The 19,724-nt window shown below is 41.2% G+C and overlaps 2 protein-coding genes across 3 annotated transcripts in view; one reads left to right on the forward strand and one right to left on the reverse strand.

Annotated features, from left to right (window-relative positions):
- LOC125978941 (inositol polyphosphate-5-phosphatase A) overlaps positions 1–11,769 on the reverse strand; it is a 76,567-nt gene extending 64,798 nt beyond the window's left edge. For both annotated transcript variants that reach the window (XM_049736865.1, XM_049736866.1), the window contains exons 1-2: positions 11,627–11,769; positions 3,180–3,221 (exon numbers count right to left, since the gene is read on the reverse strand). In XM_049736865.1, coding sequence (XP_049592822.1) covers positions 3,180–3,221; positions 11,627–11,707 — 123 coding nt within the window. In that variant the 5' untranslated portion in view covers positions 11,708–11,769. The remainder of the gene's footprint in view (positions 1–3,179; positions 3,222–11,626) is intronic.
- The window catches only part of LOC125978939 (serine/threonine-protein kinase 32C), a 48,884-nt gene continuing 40,770 nt past the window's right edge, over positions 11,611–19,724 (forward strand). Inside the window, exon 1 of the mRNA XM_049736863.1 lies at positions 11,611–11,754. The gene's annotated coding sequence lies outside the window, so the exon portion shown is untranslated. The remainder of the gene's footprint in view (positions 11,755–19,724) is intronic.

Here is a 19,724-nt window from a genome sequence, read left to right on the forward strand (position 1 = left end):
AACCAATCTTAAATTACCCTTAGAAATAAAGGGAATACAGATCATTTCATTTACAAACAGAGAAGACATTGGATGTCTGCCAAAAATTGCCGTTAGTTTTTTTTTTTTTTTTGTAAATAGCTAGGGACTGTTTCCACAGGAAACAAATGTGAATCGGTGAATTTGAAAAGTGCGAAATGCAAATGTGCTGTCAAATCTAAACATATTCAATGAATATTCAAAACACCACAAAGCACGACATGGTGACCTTCAACACACATCCCAGCAATTGGGACAGACATTTCAGAAGTGAATGTGGAGACCCGGCACAATCACTGGCCTGTGATGATGCAGACAATGCAAATTTGGGCCGTGTGACTATTCAAGAGTGCGGCACAATGCAAATCAATATTTACCCTACCGGACCAGTGCCGGATCTCCATTTACCCAAGGCCTTTGCACACAAGGACCAAGCCATTATTTTTATTTTTTTAACATTTACAATAGGAATGTTTAGTGTGACTTGGCTTATGTTGCATTTGTAAAATGTTCAAAGCACGATTCCAAATAGACACCATTTTGAGGTCGCATGAGATAGTATCCTATCCTGTTTATATACACAACACCCGGCCGGCACCCCTCCAGTTTTAAAAATAGGTCTGACAATTAATCAAAATTTGCCATTGGCTGGTGGCCAGTTCCAGAGCGTACCCCGCCTAGCATCCTCCAAAGACTGCTGGGTTGGCTCCAGCACGCTAAGCGGATGAGGAGGATAAGCGCTTCGGAAGATTGATTAATGAATGAATGAATTCATCAAAATCAAGGAGGAGAGGCAAAAAAGGAAAACGACCACAAACAGGCTACAATTGGCATCACCCCTAACTTTACTTAGGGCTGAAGTTCTGCAATAAAAACAAAAAAAAGATATAAATTAAAAATAAAAGCACATAAAAATAATAAACTATAAATATAAATGATAATAAATAACAATAAAAATGCAAAATAAAAAAACGTTCCATCATAAAAGGGATACATAGATACTACTGCATTGTTAAAGGCAATAAAGCAGCCCACGCAGATGCGTCAGCAATCTGTGTCATAAAGTGAAGGACTTCCATTCTTCTGAGGAATTCCCTCCGTTTATCGGAGTTGGCATATACAGCCAGACTCCAAGTATATCAATATGGGGAGGAGGCGCTGAGGTTTAAACAGGGTGCGGCACACTGTGACCTTTGCTACAGTTGCAAGTCGATAAAAGCGACTTTAACAGCTCGTCTTGTTTATTTTCCAGGACGTTGCATAGGAACCTCGGAGGGCACATCGAAAATAAGCAAGCCTTTCCTTATTGGCCTCCTGGTCAGTCACCGTGGATTGAATGTCAACTGCATCTAGCAGCTTTTAAGCACTTGTGTTTCAAAGTGAGCCCTAACTCATTGTTTTACCTTTATTTGGCGGGAGAAGCGGGGTCAATTTCGAGAGAAAATACGGCGCCACATAAAGAAGCGCACGTGCGCCGCGTCAACTATTCAAATGAATTGCCGACAATTTTGATCATCAATTTGTAGAATTGTATTGTTTGTAAAATACTTGTTTATTTGCACCCTTTCCAATTTTTTTCTTTTTCTTTGGAGTGGGCAAAAGTATACATTTTGGAAAAACAATAAGAAATTTTGACATTATTACCTATAATATTCAATTGGTGCTATTCTTGAGAAACGACAGTCACTGGAAGCCCAGGCCCAAAACTCACTCACCAGCCTGATACTGGCTAAACAATCTTGGTTTATACAGCAAGGTAACGACCCAAATTATATCAACATGCTCATTTTAGACGGCAGCGCACATTATAATCAAGCCTATTTTTTTTTGCTTGAATTACTTGCATGGGAAATGTTCTCTCTCACAGTACACTCAATTTCTTTTCCAAAATAGAACAGATACAGCTGTGAGAGATTCACGTTAAGCCAGAGGATACAATAAGCGTATTGTGCATGCATGGACCACGATGATTTATTTCACGTGGCTGATTTTAGTTGAGTTGCCGTTGAGGGGTTTTTTTCCCCGGCCACCACGCACAAGTAGAGAGTCATGCGTTTTTCCATGACGTCAGCCGGGAGCAGCGCAGAGCCGGCTGGCTGGCTGGCTGGCTGGCTGGCTGGCTGGCATGCAGGCCGGCCTGAATCACCCAGGCCACACCTCACGCTCCCTCTTCGTGCTCTTCTCGTGCATTATCTCCCTCCCTCTCTCCCTCCTGCTCCTTCTCCCCCCACTATGCAAACATGAAGTGATATTAGGCTTTTCTCTAAGATGTGTAAGCTTGCTCTCCCATAATGCAACACCAGTGCACGTTGCAAAACACCAACTTGGTAAGCAGAACGCCCCCGCTTGACACAGTTACCATACCTGACGAGAATTATTTATATAACATATTGCAATGTTCATATTATATATGGTCGTATTTGCCCAACGGACACATGGAGAAAGGCTGGACCCCGACCGGGCATGCTCAATTGTGTTTCAAAAACTATCCTTGATGTTTGTGAATTATTTTACATTCGGCGTTCCAGTTCGGATTCATTCGACGATGCAGTTTGCGTGGTGAAAACGTGACATAAGTAATAGGCATGTACCGCCACGGAAAAGTAAACAACAACGCTAGCTTGACAGGTAACTAATGACATAATTATCTTGTGTACAGTTAGCAATATACAATTATTCTAATGCATGTGAGGCAAATGTTTCTACCCTGCAGCAATATGTGAAAGACTGGGACTAAAACAGAACTAATAAAAAATTTTAAAAAAGAAGTAAAAATAAAGTCTGAGCAGTCTCCATATTATTTTCCTGTGGCAATATTTGGATAGTTGAGAAATGGTATTCGTGTATACACTTAAGGCAAAATAGAGTGACGTCAATCAAGCATTGTGTGTACAAGGTGAGTCAGACCACAATCAATTGGGACCAGGGCCTTAGTTTACATTTGGTTTGCAGTCCAAACTTATTGAATTCATTTGAGATAACAGAAATGTGAAAAGTGAACACATCAGCATTTGGACCATGCATGGGAGCACAAAAATACAACATTGGAAATCGTTTTCATCAGGGAATTATCAAGGAGGGAATTTGTCTCCTAATATAGAACTACGTCTTTTTAACAGTTTTCAGGTGTTTTAATGTGTGTCAAGGTGAGTCATACGTACCTGGTAAAACTCCTTCAGCCACGTTTTCTGTAGATTGTCAGGCTGCAAGGAGAAGAAACAAACGGTCAATAAAATAATAATTCATGATGATTTTTCCAATTGTAATTGTGTAGGATTTCTTTTGACAGGCAAGGTGCAAAGTGGAAAAAAAAGCAACATGAGATATGTTCCTGCAGACTAGTCAAGTTAAGCCATCAAGCTTCCCCCCTGCCACTTATTTTACCTTATTTTGCTATGCCTGTATCATCATAGCGGCCTCTCTCTTTCCACTTTAAAAGGCTATTCTGAGAACCGGACTAGATTTCCACTGTGCTACGGGGAAAGAGTCAAGGCCCTGGGCTGTCTACTGTACCATTTAAGGAGACGTCTTCCTCTGTCGATAACTCGCTCTGACGAGCCGCAGTTGTGTATACATGAATGCATGAGTTGCTGTGTGTGAGTGTGTGTGCGAGTGTGAGCTCTTATGTCAAATGCTCCAGATGTCTTTGAATGATCAAATGATGCTTGTAAGTTGCACAAATATAAAAGTGACACAAGTAGGAGCGTGAAGCAAGACCTCAATTCAAGAAAGCAGGACCTTTGCTAGAGATGCAAAATGTCAGGAGACCCCACGAAACCTCGCAAAAGATCCATTCCGAAAGAATCAGTCTCATCTCGGCATTTTGTGATGAGGTTGAAAATGTGTATTTGTGAGCGAGCGCACGCACCATCATCCGAGCTTCAGCCAGATCCGACAGCACATATTGTAGCTCTATATAAGGACATGAGCGCTGGACCTTGTCATTAGTCACATGAACAGAGGAAAAGAAATAGAGGGGAAAAGCTAGAACAGAAACACCGAGTAATACAAATGTTAAACAAGAAAGTGATCACCTGGTTGACCGACCAGTTTTTGCTTTCACTAAATTGTGACGTGCCAGAGTATATCAAGTCGGTGCTCATGAACGGTACGGTGCATGCGGAGAACTTGTGGTTAGGAGCATCGTATTTCAAGTCAAATGATGACATGTTTACTTCCGCATTGAAATAAATATTTCTGCAAATTCATAATGAACCTAGCAAGTATCAAACTCAGAGGGTGCCAGACTATAAAATGACGAGCCTAAAATTGTCCCAGAGCATCTATATAGCATGAAGTCAGGAGGGAAAAGTGGGCTTCAAAAAACCTATTGCAGCATGATTCCCAGTACTTTGCAGCATGCTCAGATAGATGTAGGCTGACCCAGCTTCGGTGGAACAGATGTTGACCTTGCCGCGGAGGCTCAGATGAAGCCCAGTAGGCAGCTTGAGGCCCCGGCCGGCCGGCCCTGGAGAGCAAGTCCGTCTAATAGAAAAGCCATTGAGTGCCACTTGTCTTTGGAGACTCGGATGCCTACCCATGGTGCTTTGCACCACCCGCCGCTTATCAGGATGTAATTTGCAGTTAATTAGAGAGCGAGGCTACACTCCAAGAGGTAAAAATAAACCCATCGCATCCCAAGACTGTACACCTCCACTTCCTCCTCTGGCACCCTCAGCCACCTAGTTTTTCTCGACCTCCTCCATCTCTCCGCTCATGTTTCTAACTTAATGGCCTAATTAAATCAAAGTCTGGACACAGATGCTGTATGTATTTTTGTGGATTCAGGGTGGAAGATCTTAATCATCTTTGTCAAACAGAGTTGATTAGCTCCAACAAAAAAATATTTCCTAATGCTCAGATGTCTCTTTCTTCATCAAACAGAAGTGATGGATTTGATTTACAAAAGGAATTAGGAATGAGGCAAACATGTGGAGAATGTAAATGACATTTTTGAAACAAGGTCATTGGCTCTCAGAGGCATAGGCAGCTGCCTAAAAATACCTTGCCTAGATTGGAGGACACTGGAACAAATTAGAAGAAGGAGGACAGCAGAAGAAATATTACAGGAATAAACTGATTGGATGCTGTGACAACTTTTTGAACGTTTCACTCAGAGGCAATTGGCAAAATGAGAGGTGGCTATACTTGTAGGCAATTTTTGTGCGATGTCGGATTCAGAAGCGTCACAGTGTTCGGGAATCCAAAGAGGCTCATTAAAATTCATTCGAACAAATCTGCAGGGATCACCAGAGATGAGATAAACTCCTGGGAAATGTCCTCCTTGAGGAGGAGGACCTTGAAAGTGCTTGAAACAAGAATTGTCCCACGCCTGCTATCCTGTCATGAACTGGATTCAAAATGTAAAAAAATGTTCATTCCTTACTGCTGCTTTGAGAAATGTCTCATATTCCCGCAAGATGCCAATTAGCACCCTCATAGCACCAAAGGTGGGATCATGTCAAATATGCGAATGTATCAAGTCTTAACCTTCAAGTCTCCATGAGCAAGTCACTTTGTCAAGGGTGAATCAAGTGTAACGTGATCTTATATCAAGTCACCGTTTTATCATCTTCATAAAGAGAGGAAGTCCAATAAATTCAAATTATGGTCAGATTATCTAATCCATACATACTATACAGAACATATTGAAACTAATTGGAAATCACTTCAGTAATGATTGTGATGATTTAAATCAGAGTGTGCAGGCAGCCAACAGTGGTGTTGGGTCTGATTTAAAAAATATATATTTGAGATTTGGGGAAATTGGACTGTTGCTCCATCAAAAACAACAATCTTATGGCAGTTCCGACCATTGTGTAAAGGAAACATTGTGCAAAATGAGAATGGCAGTGGAGTGATGTGTGTGTCAGCAAATCAGCTTCACACACCCATTTTCATGTGCAGTCACTTGCAATTTGTGTAAATGATGTGTCATCAGAATACAGGAAATTACAACAGCCACAACAAAGCTGCGTGGCTTCAATGTCTTGTTCTACTCTGAGGTGCGAGACTGTACTACAATTCAAAGGATGCACTTCAAAGTGCAGGATTTGAAATGTGTACGTCCAAAATGTTTACGATGCGATCGCATCTCTTGCGTATAAATCAGTCGGTCGGTGTTGTGCAATCTGCAGCAGGATTGGAAAGAGCTATGCGAGTGATTTGTAGTATCTGACTCGTTTGAGCTCTCCCACTCACACCTCTGCCATGTGTTACTCAACAACATACATTTGTTTTTTTTTTTTTTTAGCTATTCCATTGCCGTCTTCAGCAATGCCTCTGCAGTCAGAATTCAATCCAGAACATCAAAATTCAAAAGGTATGGCTGAGGAGGAATGGACGTTATTCCATGAGTTCTTATCTTCTGGCTGTCTTCCAAAAAGCATTGACAACACACTGAAGAAGCAAACTTTGCTTGAGGGATATTCGAGTAGCAAATACTAATATACTTTATGACAACAATGACACAACCGTGCAGCAAGTTTCAAACTGTACAAACAGTTGATTTCACATACAAATTGTTTGTGTGGTTCTTGACTTTCATTTGGGTTCATAAGGAACCTTGGTATTCTCCAAATGTATACATCATTATTAATAATAATGAGAGTCTGAATTCCAATTCAGCGTTAGATATTCCGTTTCTTTTAAGCTTGAGTTTGTACTCGTGGTAGGATACTAAGATAATTCATCAACTGAGAAAAACGTTATTGGGGTCAGCGGTTGAAGTGACCCCATCCCGGACCAAAGTTTCGCTGATTTCTCAGGGCCCGAAAACAAAATACAAACAGACAAGTAGTGTTTGTGTAACCAATTGGTTTTCTTCATATGTGCACAGCAGAGCAGAGGAAATTTGAAGTGAACGTTACTGTGACTTTCCATCTTGGCTATTCTATCACACTCAGTTTAATGCAATTTTTGTTCTTTTTGCTGTCAACTATTCTTATCTCACATCACTCTCATGCACACAGCATCCTGTTTGCTCTGGGACAGGAACTTTGCCTCTGTGTGACCCTCTTTCACAGACATCACATTTTCTGCATGCGTTACAATTACAAAGAGGAATAAGAACATACAAAATGAGAATGGGGAGTTTCTTGTTCCATGAAATGGCACAAAATAAAAAAACAGAGAACTACCCCATTCTGATTATATACTCAATGATGTATCAATTCCTTTTCTACATCACCTAACCTTTATCCAGGTCTCAGATGCGCTGGAACCTGTACTAACTTATTTCAGCGTACACCCTGAACTGGTCGCCGACCAATCCGTATAGCAATTATGACAAAAAGTTGGGAAATTGAAATCTACTCAAATGTGACTCAAGAAAAGCACCACACACAAAGAAACCTTGCTATCTAATTGGCCTAAACTTGAAGCGGTTCATTTCTGAGGTGTTTTGTAATGACGCTGTGACACAACAAACCCATAATTTTCCACTTACTTTACAAGCCAGATGCACAAAGAGATGCCAGAGCTTATAAAAAAAAAAATACCAAAAAAACTTGTCCTGTTTTATGTGAATTGGACAGCTTCAAATGACATCTTGGGCTGCCACACTGATTCCGTGGTACGGGAAAGACGAGTGCTTCTATGGTACAACCTCATTAAAACGAGCTTGGGCAGGACGTTTACAAAAGCAGTTTGACTAGGTTTGCAACCGTACTTCACAAATAACAAACGTATAATACGGGCCAAACAGACCGATATAGATTGTTTTTTAAAGGACGATTCGGATATTTGGCAGAAAAAAAAAGGCAAATTAATGTCAGACCCTAATTGGCAAATTAGTTCCTTTCTGAGAGGACAATTGTTGTCTTTTCTTTGTCCAATTTTCTTTTTTGGCTGATGTGTGGCCTGGCCAGGGAGGCCACAAGATGAACTGACAGCCAAATGGCAAATCTGGCAAATGGCCACGCTTATGTGTGTAGCTGGGCCAAGTGTGAATCATTTCAAAAGCCTCTCAACACATTGACACATGCAAAACATAACAATCATCATTTTCACATAGCGCGTCGCTCCATAATGCCTCTCCATGGAGGCTTTGATTCAAACTGTGAGTTACACACACTACCGGCGACTATAAAAGCATTTTCAGAACAAAACTATTTTTAGCTTTTTTTTTTTTTAGCAGAACGCCTAAGACAAAGCTATTGTAGACTCAGAGGTGAAACATAAAAACAGAGATTGAGAGACTTTGCATTGTTTGGAGCTATTCACAGTGGAGACTTAATTGTTGCTGGGGGAAAACCAAGTGCAAAGAGCAGTGTGATAAGACAAGTGAAAGGAAACACACACGTGCACTTTGGTGCGCACACACTACAGGCCTGTTGAAGAACTGGAGAAGTCTGTTGAAAGGTGAGGATAGATGCATTGAAATGTTGATTCATCTCAATCATGCGTACGTGAATGTTTTCACAGTGTTATTGGATAAAGGCAGAATTGACGTCAATTGTACTGCATGTTAAATCTTGCTTTTGTTTGCATTTTCTTCTGAGAAATGAAACATTTACACTAGCCACGAAGGAAAATAAAATGTGTTTTGGTTTTTAATGACAAAAAAAATAGTGTTCTTAAATAATATACTTTGGAAACATAAAGTATTCACAATAAAATAGATTATAAAGAAATAAAGATGATTTATTGCTGAAATTCAGTACATTGTGCTGCTCCTACTGGTGCGCCTGTTTTGGCCACCAGGGGGCAGTCTAATACCGTCGTGCAGACACAAACTAATAAGACTAGTACTACTACAAGTGACAATTGCATTGTTGTTGTTTTTTTAGAATGAAGCAAAGTAAACTTTCCTAAGTCAAAGCTGTGGTTGACTCAAACATACGAGATGTAATTGTCTGTTTTATGTTTAGTTTGACAGGAGACTTCAACTGGGTGCGGCATTAAAGCATGACAAGTCTTTTTTATGAATTGCTCCCTAATTGCCAAAAAGCTTCTCATTGCGAGTTCAATTGAGTCATCACACAGCACTCATAGTCACGTCAAAGCAAAAAAGGAAATCCCCCAAACGGCTGCTCGAAAACCACATGTCGCGTCACTCCTATCTCAAGGCACTTCTGTACATATATCACAAATAAATGAAATGTGTAGATTATTTTCTCTATACCTTGCTCACTCAACAAATATGAAATGTGAAAACAGGCTCATCACAGCACATCTACACAAACTCTGCAAATGGACTATTTTGTCACTGAGCTGCAAAATTACAAGCAGAACATTCAAATATACAGTTCCATATTTATTCAAATATTATGGAAGGAATTTTTCATCTAACCCTTTCAACTTGGACACAACTGTGGTAAATGCCTGCAACGCCTGGCTGAAAGCTGGTGCGCCACAGAGAAGACCAAAATAGCACATCTCACCTGTGTTTCACAAATCTTTCCATTTGGTAATACGCTTCAGAATCAAAACGGAATCCTAGCAGTCATTTAGTCACAGTCTTAACTGTCGTACTACAACATCATCATTATAAATATCATTTCAGATGCATTCGTGTGGCCTGCTGTTTGTTTTATTTTTTTAAACAAAGCATTCTACCCATCATCTGTGACGTTTGTCCCTTATAACACGCAAGATGAAAAGCACAAAATAATCTTAGAAGGCATAATCAAGGAAAAGGACTCTTAACACCAAGATCCTGCCAAATGTCTGCATCGTATCACCGACTCGTGCTTTCAGCAAAGCGGTATTTTTGCCACAACCTTGTGAGCTTTCCCACAACGACGCAATGGCATAATTACGGGAGATGTTTGACAATGCCAGCATCTGGTCAAACAGAGGAAAGCTACAATTGTTTTCAGGGTGGGAGAAGCAACTCGGAGTGTTAAAAGTTTACACATTGCCGTGCTCCTACACAGAGTTGGCATCCCGCTCGCATGGGCATCAGCGCTGCTACTACCTCTGAAGGCACAAAACTCCAGGGTCACCTTGGTCACCCCCCCCATAATGTTCCTGTGACTTTCATACAGAGAAAAGAAAAGTAGGAAAAAGTATATAAACAAATGGAAGCACTGAGTGATGTAGTATTTTGAATATTAGTCATCAAAAGTCATAAGTCATAACTAGGCAAATAACAATTAAAAAAAATAAACAAACATAGGCAGTAAATTAAATTCATTTCAGAGAACACAAAGTTAGACCCGGGCTTTAACGTGCTTTAAATCATAAAACTTTCTAATTTAGTTCAACAAACGACGCAAAAAAATAACTATGAAGTCATGGAATGAGGTTCAGTTGAAAGTTTGAGTAGCTCTCCTTTCAACATGCATTTCTAAACATCTCACATTGGTGACATTTTCACAAGGGTTGACTATGAATCTGGAATAAGTCAGTAGTGAATTGTTGGAGTTCTGTACATCCGGCACAAAAATAACTTTTTGTCCACAAATGATTGCATCCGTGTCGACAACGTCTCATTGAATAAAATCCGAGGAAGTTCTGACCAAATTCAGATGGCCTCTTTGTGTCTTAGGGTCGGTCTCACATGACACTTCTCGTGAGCAGACCTAAATTTGGAATCCAACTCTACAAAGACTTCATTCAACTGTGACTTAAGGGGGTACCAACACACCAGGAGCTATAAATAGAACACAAAAGAGCACACTCACTCAACCAACCAACACAAACAAACAAACTCTCATGACTATTTTGGCTTGAGTCTTTTCAACGTCTGGGGGAGAAAAATCCACCAGACATTCAAAGCTGAGTTGAGAGGAGGGATATTTATAGGCCACAAGGAGGGGGAACTCTTCCATCTGTAGTATAACAAAATGGGAGACACACTGCTAACACAACTGAAAGTGACACTAAGGTTTGGGAAACTCAAATACAACAATGTCAATGTGACAAAGGCATAAAAAAAGCTGTCAAGTCTCAAAATAATAACAACGTAAGACAGCGGAAGCGAAACATCCCATTTGTGAACAAATCAGTGCATGCAAAACGTGTGCAAATTCCGTTTTCCAAGTTGTTTATGTCCGAAAGGCAAAAAAAGCAAAAGTCATGGTCTGAAGTAAACCCTTTGCATCAAGCTTGATGTTTTGCACGACTTCAATGGGACATTTTGGTTGAATTTGACAACCCACATTGCTGTTTGCTCCAAAAACAAATGAAATGCTTTTAGATCTTGAATGACCGCAAGATTAGCATAAAAATCAAAGGCGTATATGAGATTTGGTGTCATAGACAAAAAATGGATGAGATTTTTTTGAGCGTTGCCTCACTATTCGGTCAAACCCAAACAACGTGGATCTCCTGACAGTCTGGCATCTTAATCATTTAGATATGCGCACACATGCAGATGAGTGAAAGTGGGCCACGGCATACAACAGGAAACGTACAGCCTAAAGACCCGGTGGGCGAGCGAGCGAGCGAGCGAGCGTGTTTGAAAACTATGACAGCCTCGCGTGTTTATGCGCGAGAGCGTTGCTGTTTAGGCTACCGCGGGCGGGCGACTTGAAATGCGCGAGTCGTGACAAGCCGCCGATATGTTCCGCGTCTTTGAAAACGTCAAGCAAAAGACAAGTGCCGCGCACAAAGCTGGGAGTGCTAAGGGGGAAGCAAGGCACGAACGAACGGAGGAACTCACATCCTCGAACAGGGATCCAACGTTGGCTGTCACCAGCAGTATTCCTGTGCCGCCTTGCGCTGTTGACAGCTTTCCAGCCATGGTTCTCTCTCGCAGGTGGGTCGAGGACTGGATGGCGAACTTCACAGGTAAGAAATATACCAGCGAGCGGAGCGGAGCGGAGCAGAGGCGATCGTCTTTGACAGCTGCTTAAAACACGGGCAATTCGCGACTGAAGCCGGGGGTGAGGTGGCTCGGCTGGAGCATATTTTTCAGCAGTGCATCTACGCTTTGCAGTGCAAGGTCCGCTCGCTGGTCGTTACCGTGCTGCTGCTGCTGGAGCTGCTGCTGCTGCTGGAGCTGCTGGAGCTGCTGCTGCTGCTTCTCTCGCTACTTTCCCCCGTCCATCGTAAAAGTTTCCCTTTTAATCCACAGCGAGCGCCTGTGGCTTGTGGTGCATTTCAGGGGAGAGCCTTTTCCTCGCTCGGAAGAGTGCAAAAGTGTCCCTCGTAAAGCAGGCAGGCAGGCTGGCAGGCAGGCAGACAGGCGAGCAGGACCATTGCGTTCAGGCTTGACAAACCAACGATAGGCTGGAGTCCCGCACTGCTGTGACGTCACTGTGCCTATCGGAAACACGGGGCTTGCTCGTTTAAAGGGCCAGTGCGCCTACTAGAACCAACAGCTGGTGCTCTTCGAGTGCGCCTCCCTCCCTTGCTGCTGACATGATCCGGCGCCGCCGCCGCCGCCGCCGCCGCATGCTTGATTGCAGGGGCGAGTCTAGTATCTGAAGATTGGGGGCATTATGGCCACCCATAATGCAATGCATAATGCTTTGCAAAATACACAGTTTGGTTGAGTTTGCTTCACTTGCGCTTGCAGTTTTTACTTTGATATACTCTTAGGAAAATCTATTGTCTTGCACTTAAAAGTGAATACCTATATTCACAGCACTATTATTCTACTATTATTTCACTATGCATACTTGTTGTTATTTTTGTTTTGGTGGTTTACCATGCGATTTTTCTTACACAAAAACAAACCGTGGCTCAGAGTCAAGTCAAGCCAAATGTATTTATATAGCTGTAAATCACAGAAATGGCTTAAAGGTCTTCGCTTACCCACAGTTGACAAATATTAACGACATCCCCTGATCTTAAGCCCCAGGAGGGCAAGGGGGGGAAAAAAAAACATTGGGGGAAAACTGAGAAACCTTAAGAAGGAGACGCAGGTCCACGTCCATAAAACGAACAGTACACAATCGGATTTTAAAATGTGACCTCTAAATTGTGTGTGGTATTCATGCTCATCATATTCCAAAATCCAACAGTTGAGTCATTGAGATTTTGCAGCATGAAATACATGATTGTTCCCATCAGGTTTTGCGTGTGAAAGCCAACATGTGGCGTCATTTAAAGATCATCATGCCGGAATTATGGGAGCTCCCCTGGCGATTCTAAGGAAGCCTGAGAGTAAAAATAGCCGCCTTCAGTTTAAGGTAGCTGGGGGTCAGCAGCTCGGGGCAGGGATATGACACACCGGATAAGCGCACAATGAGCTCCTGATGAGGACAGATGAGGCAAACATTCAACTTTCTGGATTGATGAAGTCACCAAAAGTCAACATATGTATTTTGGGCCCATTCGTGCAGTGGAATGTGATGGATGGACAAACATTTGGGGTACTATATTTCTACTTTGATGACGTGTGTGAATTGGACCATGGCTCATGAATTTCTTATTGTGTGTACCTAGGAAGTGGAGGAGCTGAGCAATTACTGCCAGAGTATGTGCTCACCGCTGTGTCAGGAATTAGAAAAGCAGAATTATTACAAGGTACTTTGACAACTGTGACAATTTTACTCACGATGGCTCAAAGTATCTTTAAAATATACCTTAAGCCTGTTCATGGAATGGATTTCATTTGTCTTTGAAGGGCAAAAGTGAGGAAAAGCTTGTTTGAACAAATCTTTTATGTTAGATAATTGTTTCAAATTGAAATAAAATGTGGCTTCAAATGAACAGAGAGCGAGGAAACAAGCACTTAACTTCCTAGAGCAGAGCTCGCCAACTTTATTTGCTGGACCTACAAATAGAAATTCAATCAAAATCAAATGTAGTATTTGATGTTTATTGATTATATGGGTTTTTTTTCCATTTCATAACAAACCTGAAAGCATTTTTAGCCTTTATAGTCTCAGTTGTTCTTTTCAGTCGCTTTAGTATGGACCATAAGATATTTTCACTTTGATCCGCATAATGACACAACTACACAACTTCAAGTATACATTTAAGCATCATCATCATATCAGGTAGCTTGACTCCACCAATGATCTCAGCCAACTGGTTGACAACGGAGGCATGCTTCCTAATTAAACAGCTTGAAGGCAGACCAAGTGGAAATAGTCCTAAAAATACCAAGGCAAATATGTATGGAAGTCTGTGCACACAGATAACAGTAGCGCCAATGTGCATGTTGCTTAACAGTCGGTAAATACAAGAGCATTAGTTGCAGGCAGGATATCCCAGAGGGAAATGCAACCACCGTGGATGTGGATGGCTTGCTGTGCCTATGTGTGTGTGCCTATGTGTGTGTGCGTGCGTCATGTGTGCTGATAAAGAGGTTCCACACACATGCCTACGCACACACGCTCACGTAAAACCCCACCCTTTGCACTCTGGGAAATGGAAAACAAATGGTTGGAATTCCAGACAGCAAGCAACTGTGCACTTTGACCCCGGTGTCACAACTACTCAAAATGACATGTCTAAAAATAGGAAAACCTGGAAATAATCTGGCATTCTGCAAAGCAGTACTGTTTCAGATGTGGAAGAGATTTTTTTTTTTGTCTGCTGGACCATTCATACAGACCATACTATTTGAATAAATCATTTTGCGCCCATGCTGCTCTTTCTGTTGGGTCACGACACCGAGATAGTCTCTTTCTGTTTTGATGGTACCCTTAAATTGCTGACATATTTCTCTAGCACTCTTGCTGCCTACCAGAGTGAATCCCACTGCGATGAGGCCTATTTTGGAGCTCCCACTGCGTGCTTTATAATGTCGCCCCAACTCATTTATCCTCCTTACCAATTAAATTGGAGCATATTGTTCCTGCGGTACAAAGGTCAGTTATTTTCCGAACGAGCTTGGTGGTGATGACCCATTTTACTTCAGGGGAGTCTGACTGCGAGGATTTGCTCGCTTCAACTCTCAGTTCATCATCTTGTTTTAGGCACGTTTTTCTTCACCTGCAACTGGAGCAAGGGAATTAGGAACGCTTTCAAATAGCAGTCAGGAAATACCTGCTAAAACACCTCAACTTTATTTCAGGTTAACCAGTGGTACTTGAAAAACTGGCAGGTGGGTGTCAAGTATAGAGTAAGTAACTCATTCACTGCCAACCCAGTTCATATCTTATAACCTTCAATGGCACTGAATGAGTTAACATAAAAACATATCTATGTAAAATTGCGTGCGTGACCCTGGCCCCACCAGAAGGCATATTATATCCTATAGCCCTCAATCCGTTTGAATTGTAAGTGGCAAAAAGTCAAGAGAGCGACCCTCTGAGTCAAGCTGTAATGAGAGGTCTGTCCTAAATATAAACCGAGAGGATTTTTTTTGCTCCATGTCAATCTGAAATCTCCCAAAGGTGCTGAAAACAGGCCTGAGTGTATCTAGGAAACGTCTGGTGCCAGAATGGAAAACAAGCCGTGCTCTGTGCTTCTCTCCACAGGTCTTATATAAATGTCCCAACAGAAAAGGGCTTTAATTGGCATTAAGTGGTGCCGCAGCCCGCCTGAAAAATGACAAAATTGTTCCACCTTGGGCTCAGCACATGTTTACTTAAAGAATCATAACGGAATCTTCCCTTCCAATGTGTTTATATATTTTGGGGTTAGCGCCAGTGTGGAAACTGTCTCCTAGTAACCAACGATTTAGCACAGCAAACACTCAAAGTATAATACAAGCTTGACTGAAGTCAAGACAAACAAGGCTCTTGTAATTATACTTGTAAACAGTGAACGAAAAATGTCAAGTGGGAAGCTTGTGAGTTGAAAACACTTCAAGTAATATGGAAGAAAACGATTCCACTCGATGCCATTGAGTAGATCACACCAGTGATTCTCTGCTGGACTCAGAAGTGCTTTCCATGCCATCACTTCACTATATCGGAAAAGCCTTTTTTATTTTGTAATGGATAGAGCGTGCGAGTAGGAATTACCGCAAAGAAAGTAAGAGCATCATTTTTAATTTGGCTCATACGAAGGCAGCGTGCCATCACCAAGTCACCAAATGTGGAAAGTCTGGAGGAATGTTCCTAAGCACCCGTACCTCACTTGGTTCCTGCTCTGGTCCTGCAAGTAGCCATGAAAAAGTGAGAGTGTGAGTTGATTTCTCTTGAAATGGGTCAACTTGATGATGATTGAATTCTGTGGGTCCCAGGAAGAGGCCAGCTCACTTGCAGTGTTGCTTTTATTCCAATAGAGGGCAGTAGAGAAATTCTTTCTGGGGCCAATTTATTTTGCAGTACATTTATTTGATTCCTTCTTAGCTTTTAATACCTTTTTGACTTGAGCATATAAATCAAGGGGGCAAAATATGAGGGGGGAAACTAGTCATGCTAAAAACTCACCTATTAACATACATTTAAATTGCCAAACATGATCTCTGTTTACTATTACCAAATATATTGTATGAATAACCTTTGGAAATGCAGAATTTATAGTATGTTGTTAGAAATACATGTGCACAGGAAGATAACATTTCTTTCCTCAAGGCTCAATTTAATGTCTTACTTTATATCCAGGGGCCAAATCGTTACACAAGTACTGTACAAGTTATACTAAAGCAGGATTTTAGGGTAAGATTACAATGAAAGTTTGCACAGACACTAAATTAGGCGCATAGTAAAGACTTGTACTTGTAGTGAGTGTGTCGGGTTATGTACTATTAAGAATAAATACGTCTTAGCTAAGCTGTATTATGTTATCTAAGTCAGTTTATTTATTGCATTTCCACTGTAAATGCGCTCAAAATATGAATGCGGTGCTAGACACAATCTAGTCTGTTGTTTTAATAATAGAGCATTGTTCACATGATTCTTTGATGTTATAATGAATTGAAGGCCATTGAAAGGAAAACACTATGAATGAGGATTCAAAACCTGTTTTCTATTTATTTTACTTTTCCTGGAGAATGGTATCTCCATTGTAGTATTGTTTGATTCGCACTGTTTATTCAGCTGCATACATGCCCTCCTTTGGAACTAGGAAGTGTCAAATACTCTTCCTACATCAAGTCTGGCAAACTGCCAAAGTAAATGCCACAGGATTTTTTTTATGCTATGTATGTAAAGCATTTATATATATTTGAAAAGTTTCTCATTAATTTTGACTGTTGTTGGTGTATGTGTTGTATAACTCAATTTGACCGCTAGATGTCAGTGTTGGATAGACTTTACTGTTGTTGAAAGGCATTTGCTTGAAATTTGTACACGCTTATTGATGGCTCCGAGCCGTGCACAAGCTGACTATTATTGCCCAAGGGTCAGTGTTATTGGCTTCTGATCCCTGCGACTTCTAAATAAAGGTTTTAAAATTAAATGTGGAGCTTAGGTTGCACTGTAAAAATTGTCAACTGCATAAATTGTGCCCAATGTGTAGACTTAAGCGACCTAATTGCCTGCTTGCCCCCCACCCAAAAATGTTCATATGAAAAGAGTGAAAGAGACATGAAGCATCATAATTCTGTCATCAATACTGACGTGTTTCAGTGGTAGTCAAGCACGGGCGACACCACAGTAGAGGGCCCCAAATGGAATTCTGCTGAGGGCCCCTTAAAGGTTTGGACCAGTACTGGTTTTGGCAAATGACCACAGTGTCCTGTGGTCCATTAGGCAGTCCAGATGAGAGGGCATGATAAGACATGAGTGACAACTCCATGGCAGCTGTGTGCTCCCTTCCTGAACAATCCATCCCCGGTCCATCAATGTCTCTTCACAGAGGGAGGCGACAGCTGTCTGGGCCCCTCTTGTCTTCAGCGCTTCCTCCTTCACAGCTTTCTACATCACTTGGTCAAAACAGAACCTGCTCTCTCTCGCTTTCAACTTAAAAGACATGAAAACGCTGCACACCCTCAATGAAGCAATGTGAAGCTCTAAACCTTTTGGCCAGAAATCCACCATGATGTTGGCAAGTGGTTTGATTTACAGGTTATACTGTAGATGTCATTTAATAAATGATTATGAATGGAGAGTGTTGCCAATAGGTACTGTAAATGATTTACTATAAGGATTCCTTTTTGCTCCCAAATCTTTTCGGGTTGACAATCAAAAATATACCAAAATGAAATTCATCTGATTTCACAACATGAGATGAGTTTGTAAATGTTTTCTGACTTTTTATTAGGTCACTGCGCTGCTCCTCTAGACTTTTTCCTTTTCTTATACGAGCTACTCTTCAGAACGAGATCATTGGTAATGTCTTCAGTGTGACTATGCACACGGGTTGCGATTTCTGAAATATAACTTAAGCAGGTGCTGCTCTTGAGTCATGAATGAGTCATACTTGGCCAACGCCAGTGAGTCATTATCTCTGTTGCACGCCGATTGCACCGCTATGCCCTAATATTGTCATTCTGGGTAAACTTCACTCCAACAGCTGGAGCCAAACCTCGCAGAATTACGTATATTCCTAGCAAAATTATATTGCAAATCAGTGCCGTCTTGGCTCTTGTATTCTTACGTTGGCATTCAGCTTGCATATTTACAGCTTATTTTAGCAGCCACTATCTTTTTTGTTTCTAGTTTATGAGAGTCAGCAATGAGGCTGTTTTACGACGCTTCCCACCAGACGTTGTGACTGCTCTGTGGGAGTCTTTGCCATAAATGGACAGGCTTTCTGTCTAATTGCAAACATAGAATACGTATGCCCTGCATATGTATGCACAGAATGAACCTTTCACAACTCCTGTCACGGGGAACAAAGTATTAAAGTGAATGGAAAACTTTGGATGACTTACTGAGCTGAGGTTTCTCAAGGTACATCCCACAATCCCGTTGAGTTCATTCATGGTCGTATACCATCTTGAACCTGTAAAGCAAATCCATCAGAACCCACAACACAATTCAATGAGAATTACATATATTTTCCAATTTAAAAAAAAAAAGTAAAACTAGAAAACACCAAAATATCAAAGGTGAGAAAGCAAACAGAGACACCTTATTTTCATATTTCTCTATCTTTCATTTATGAAATCCAACTGGTAATAAGAATTGTCAAGTCTTCTTCGTTAAATATTAAAAATGAGATCAACATAGCTATATTTTTCCTGGCTTGACTGTATCTTGTTGATTCACTTATTTCACCTTTGTTCCTCATGCCTCAGTGTCATAAATTCCAGTCCACGTGACTCGCGCGATTTGGACGAAATGTGATTCTGTTGGTTGGGCTACACCATTGTGATCATTATGATAATCAATTTGACACAGCAATCATTTTAGACCTGATCCCAATTCATTTACACAACATGCCACATCCAATGAGAGAGTCATTATTTGTTGCTTTATAATAAGATGATTAGCACATATCCATTAAAGCTAAAGTATACTAATTAAAACCCCTATGGCTGTGACAAAGAGCCAGAGTCATGATTCCATCTATTCAATTATTTCTATCCAGATGATTCAATGTGTGCTTACGCATACATGCACATGTGAGTCACTCATATTTGAGCAGGCAATGAGCTGTGTGGGGAATAAAAAAAAAAAACGAGGCGGCAGTTAGCCATCGCTGCTGGGAATTGTGGGAGCCATTTGGAGTCGTCTAGGCCTGATATTGCTTGGATGGAAAATTTGAAAGAAGTATCAATTAGTCAACAGCAAATATTCTTTGAAAGCCTGACAAAAGATATCATTTCTTGTCACCAAATGGTGCTTCTCATCTCGAGTGCATTGATGTTTCACAATGATTGTTTAAAGTGCAGATAATGGAGGCACCGACTATGGATATGAATCGGCACTTTGGCATTTCCTCTGGGATGACAGACAGTCCGCAATCCAGGCTTCTAACAATGAGTCATTCGGACATTTGTCCTCCGTTTTTCCTGCGTGTCATTC

The sequence above is a fragment of the Syngnathus scovelli genome, chromosome 12 (genome assembly GCF_024217435.2).
Source record: "Syngnathus scovelli strain Florida chromosome 12, RoL_Ssco_1.2, whole genome shotgun sequence".
NCBI classification, from domain to species: Eukaryota; Metazoa; Chordata; class Actinopteri; order Syngnathiformes; family Syngnathidae; genus Syngnathus; species Syngnathus scovelli.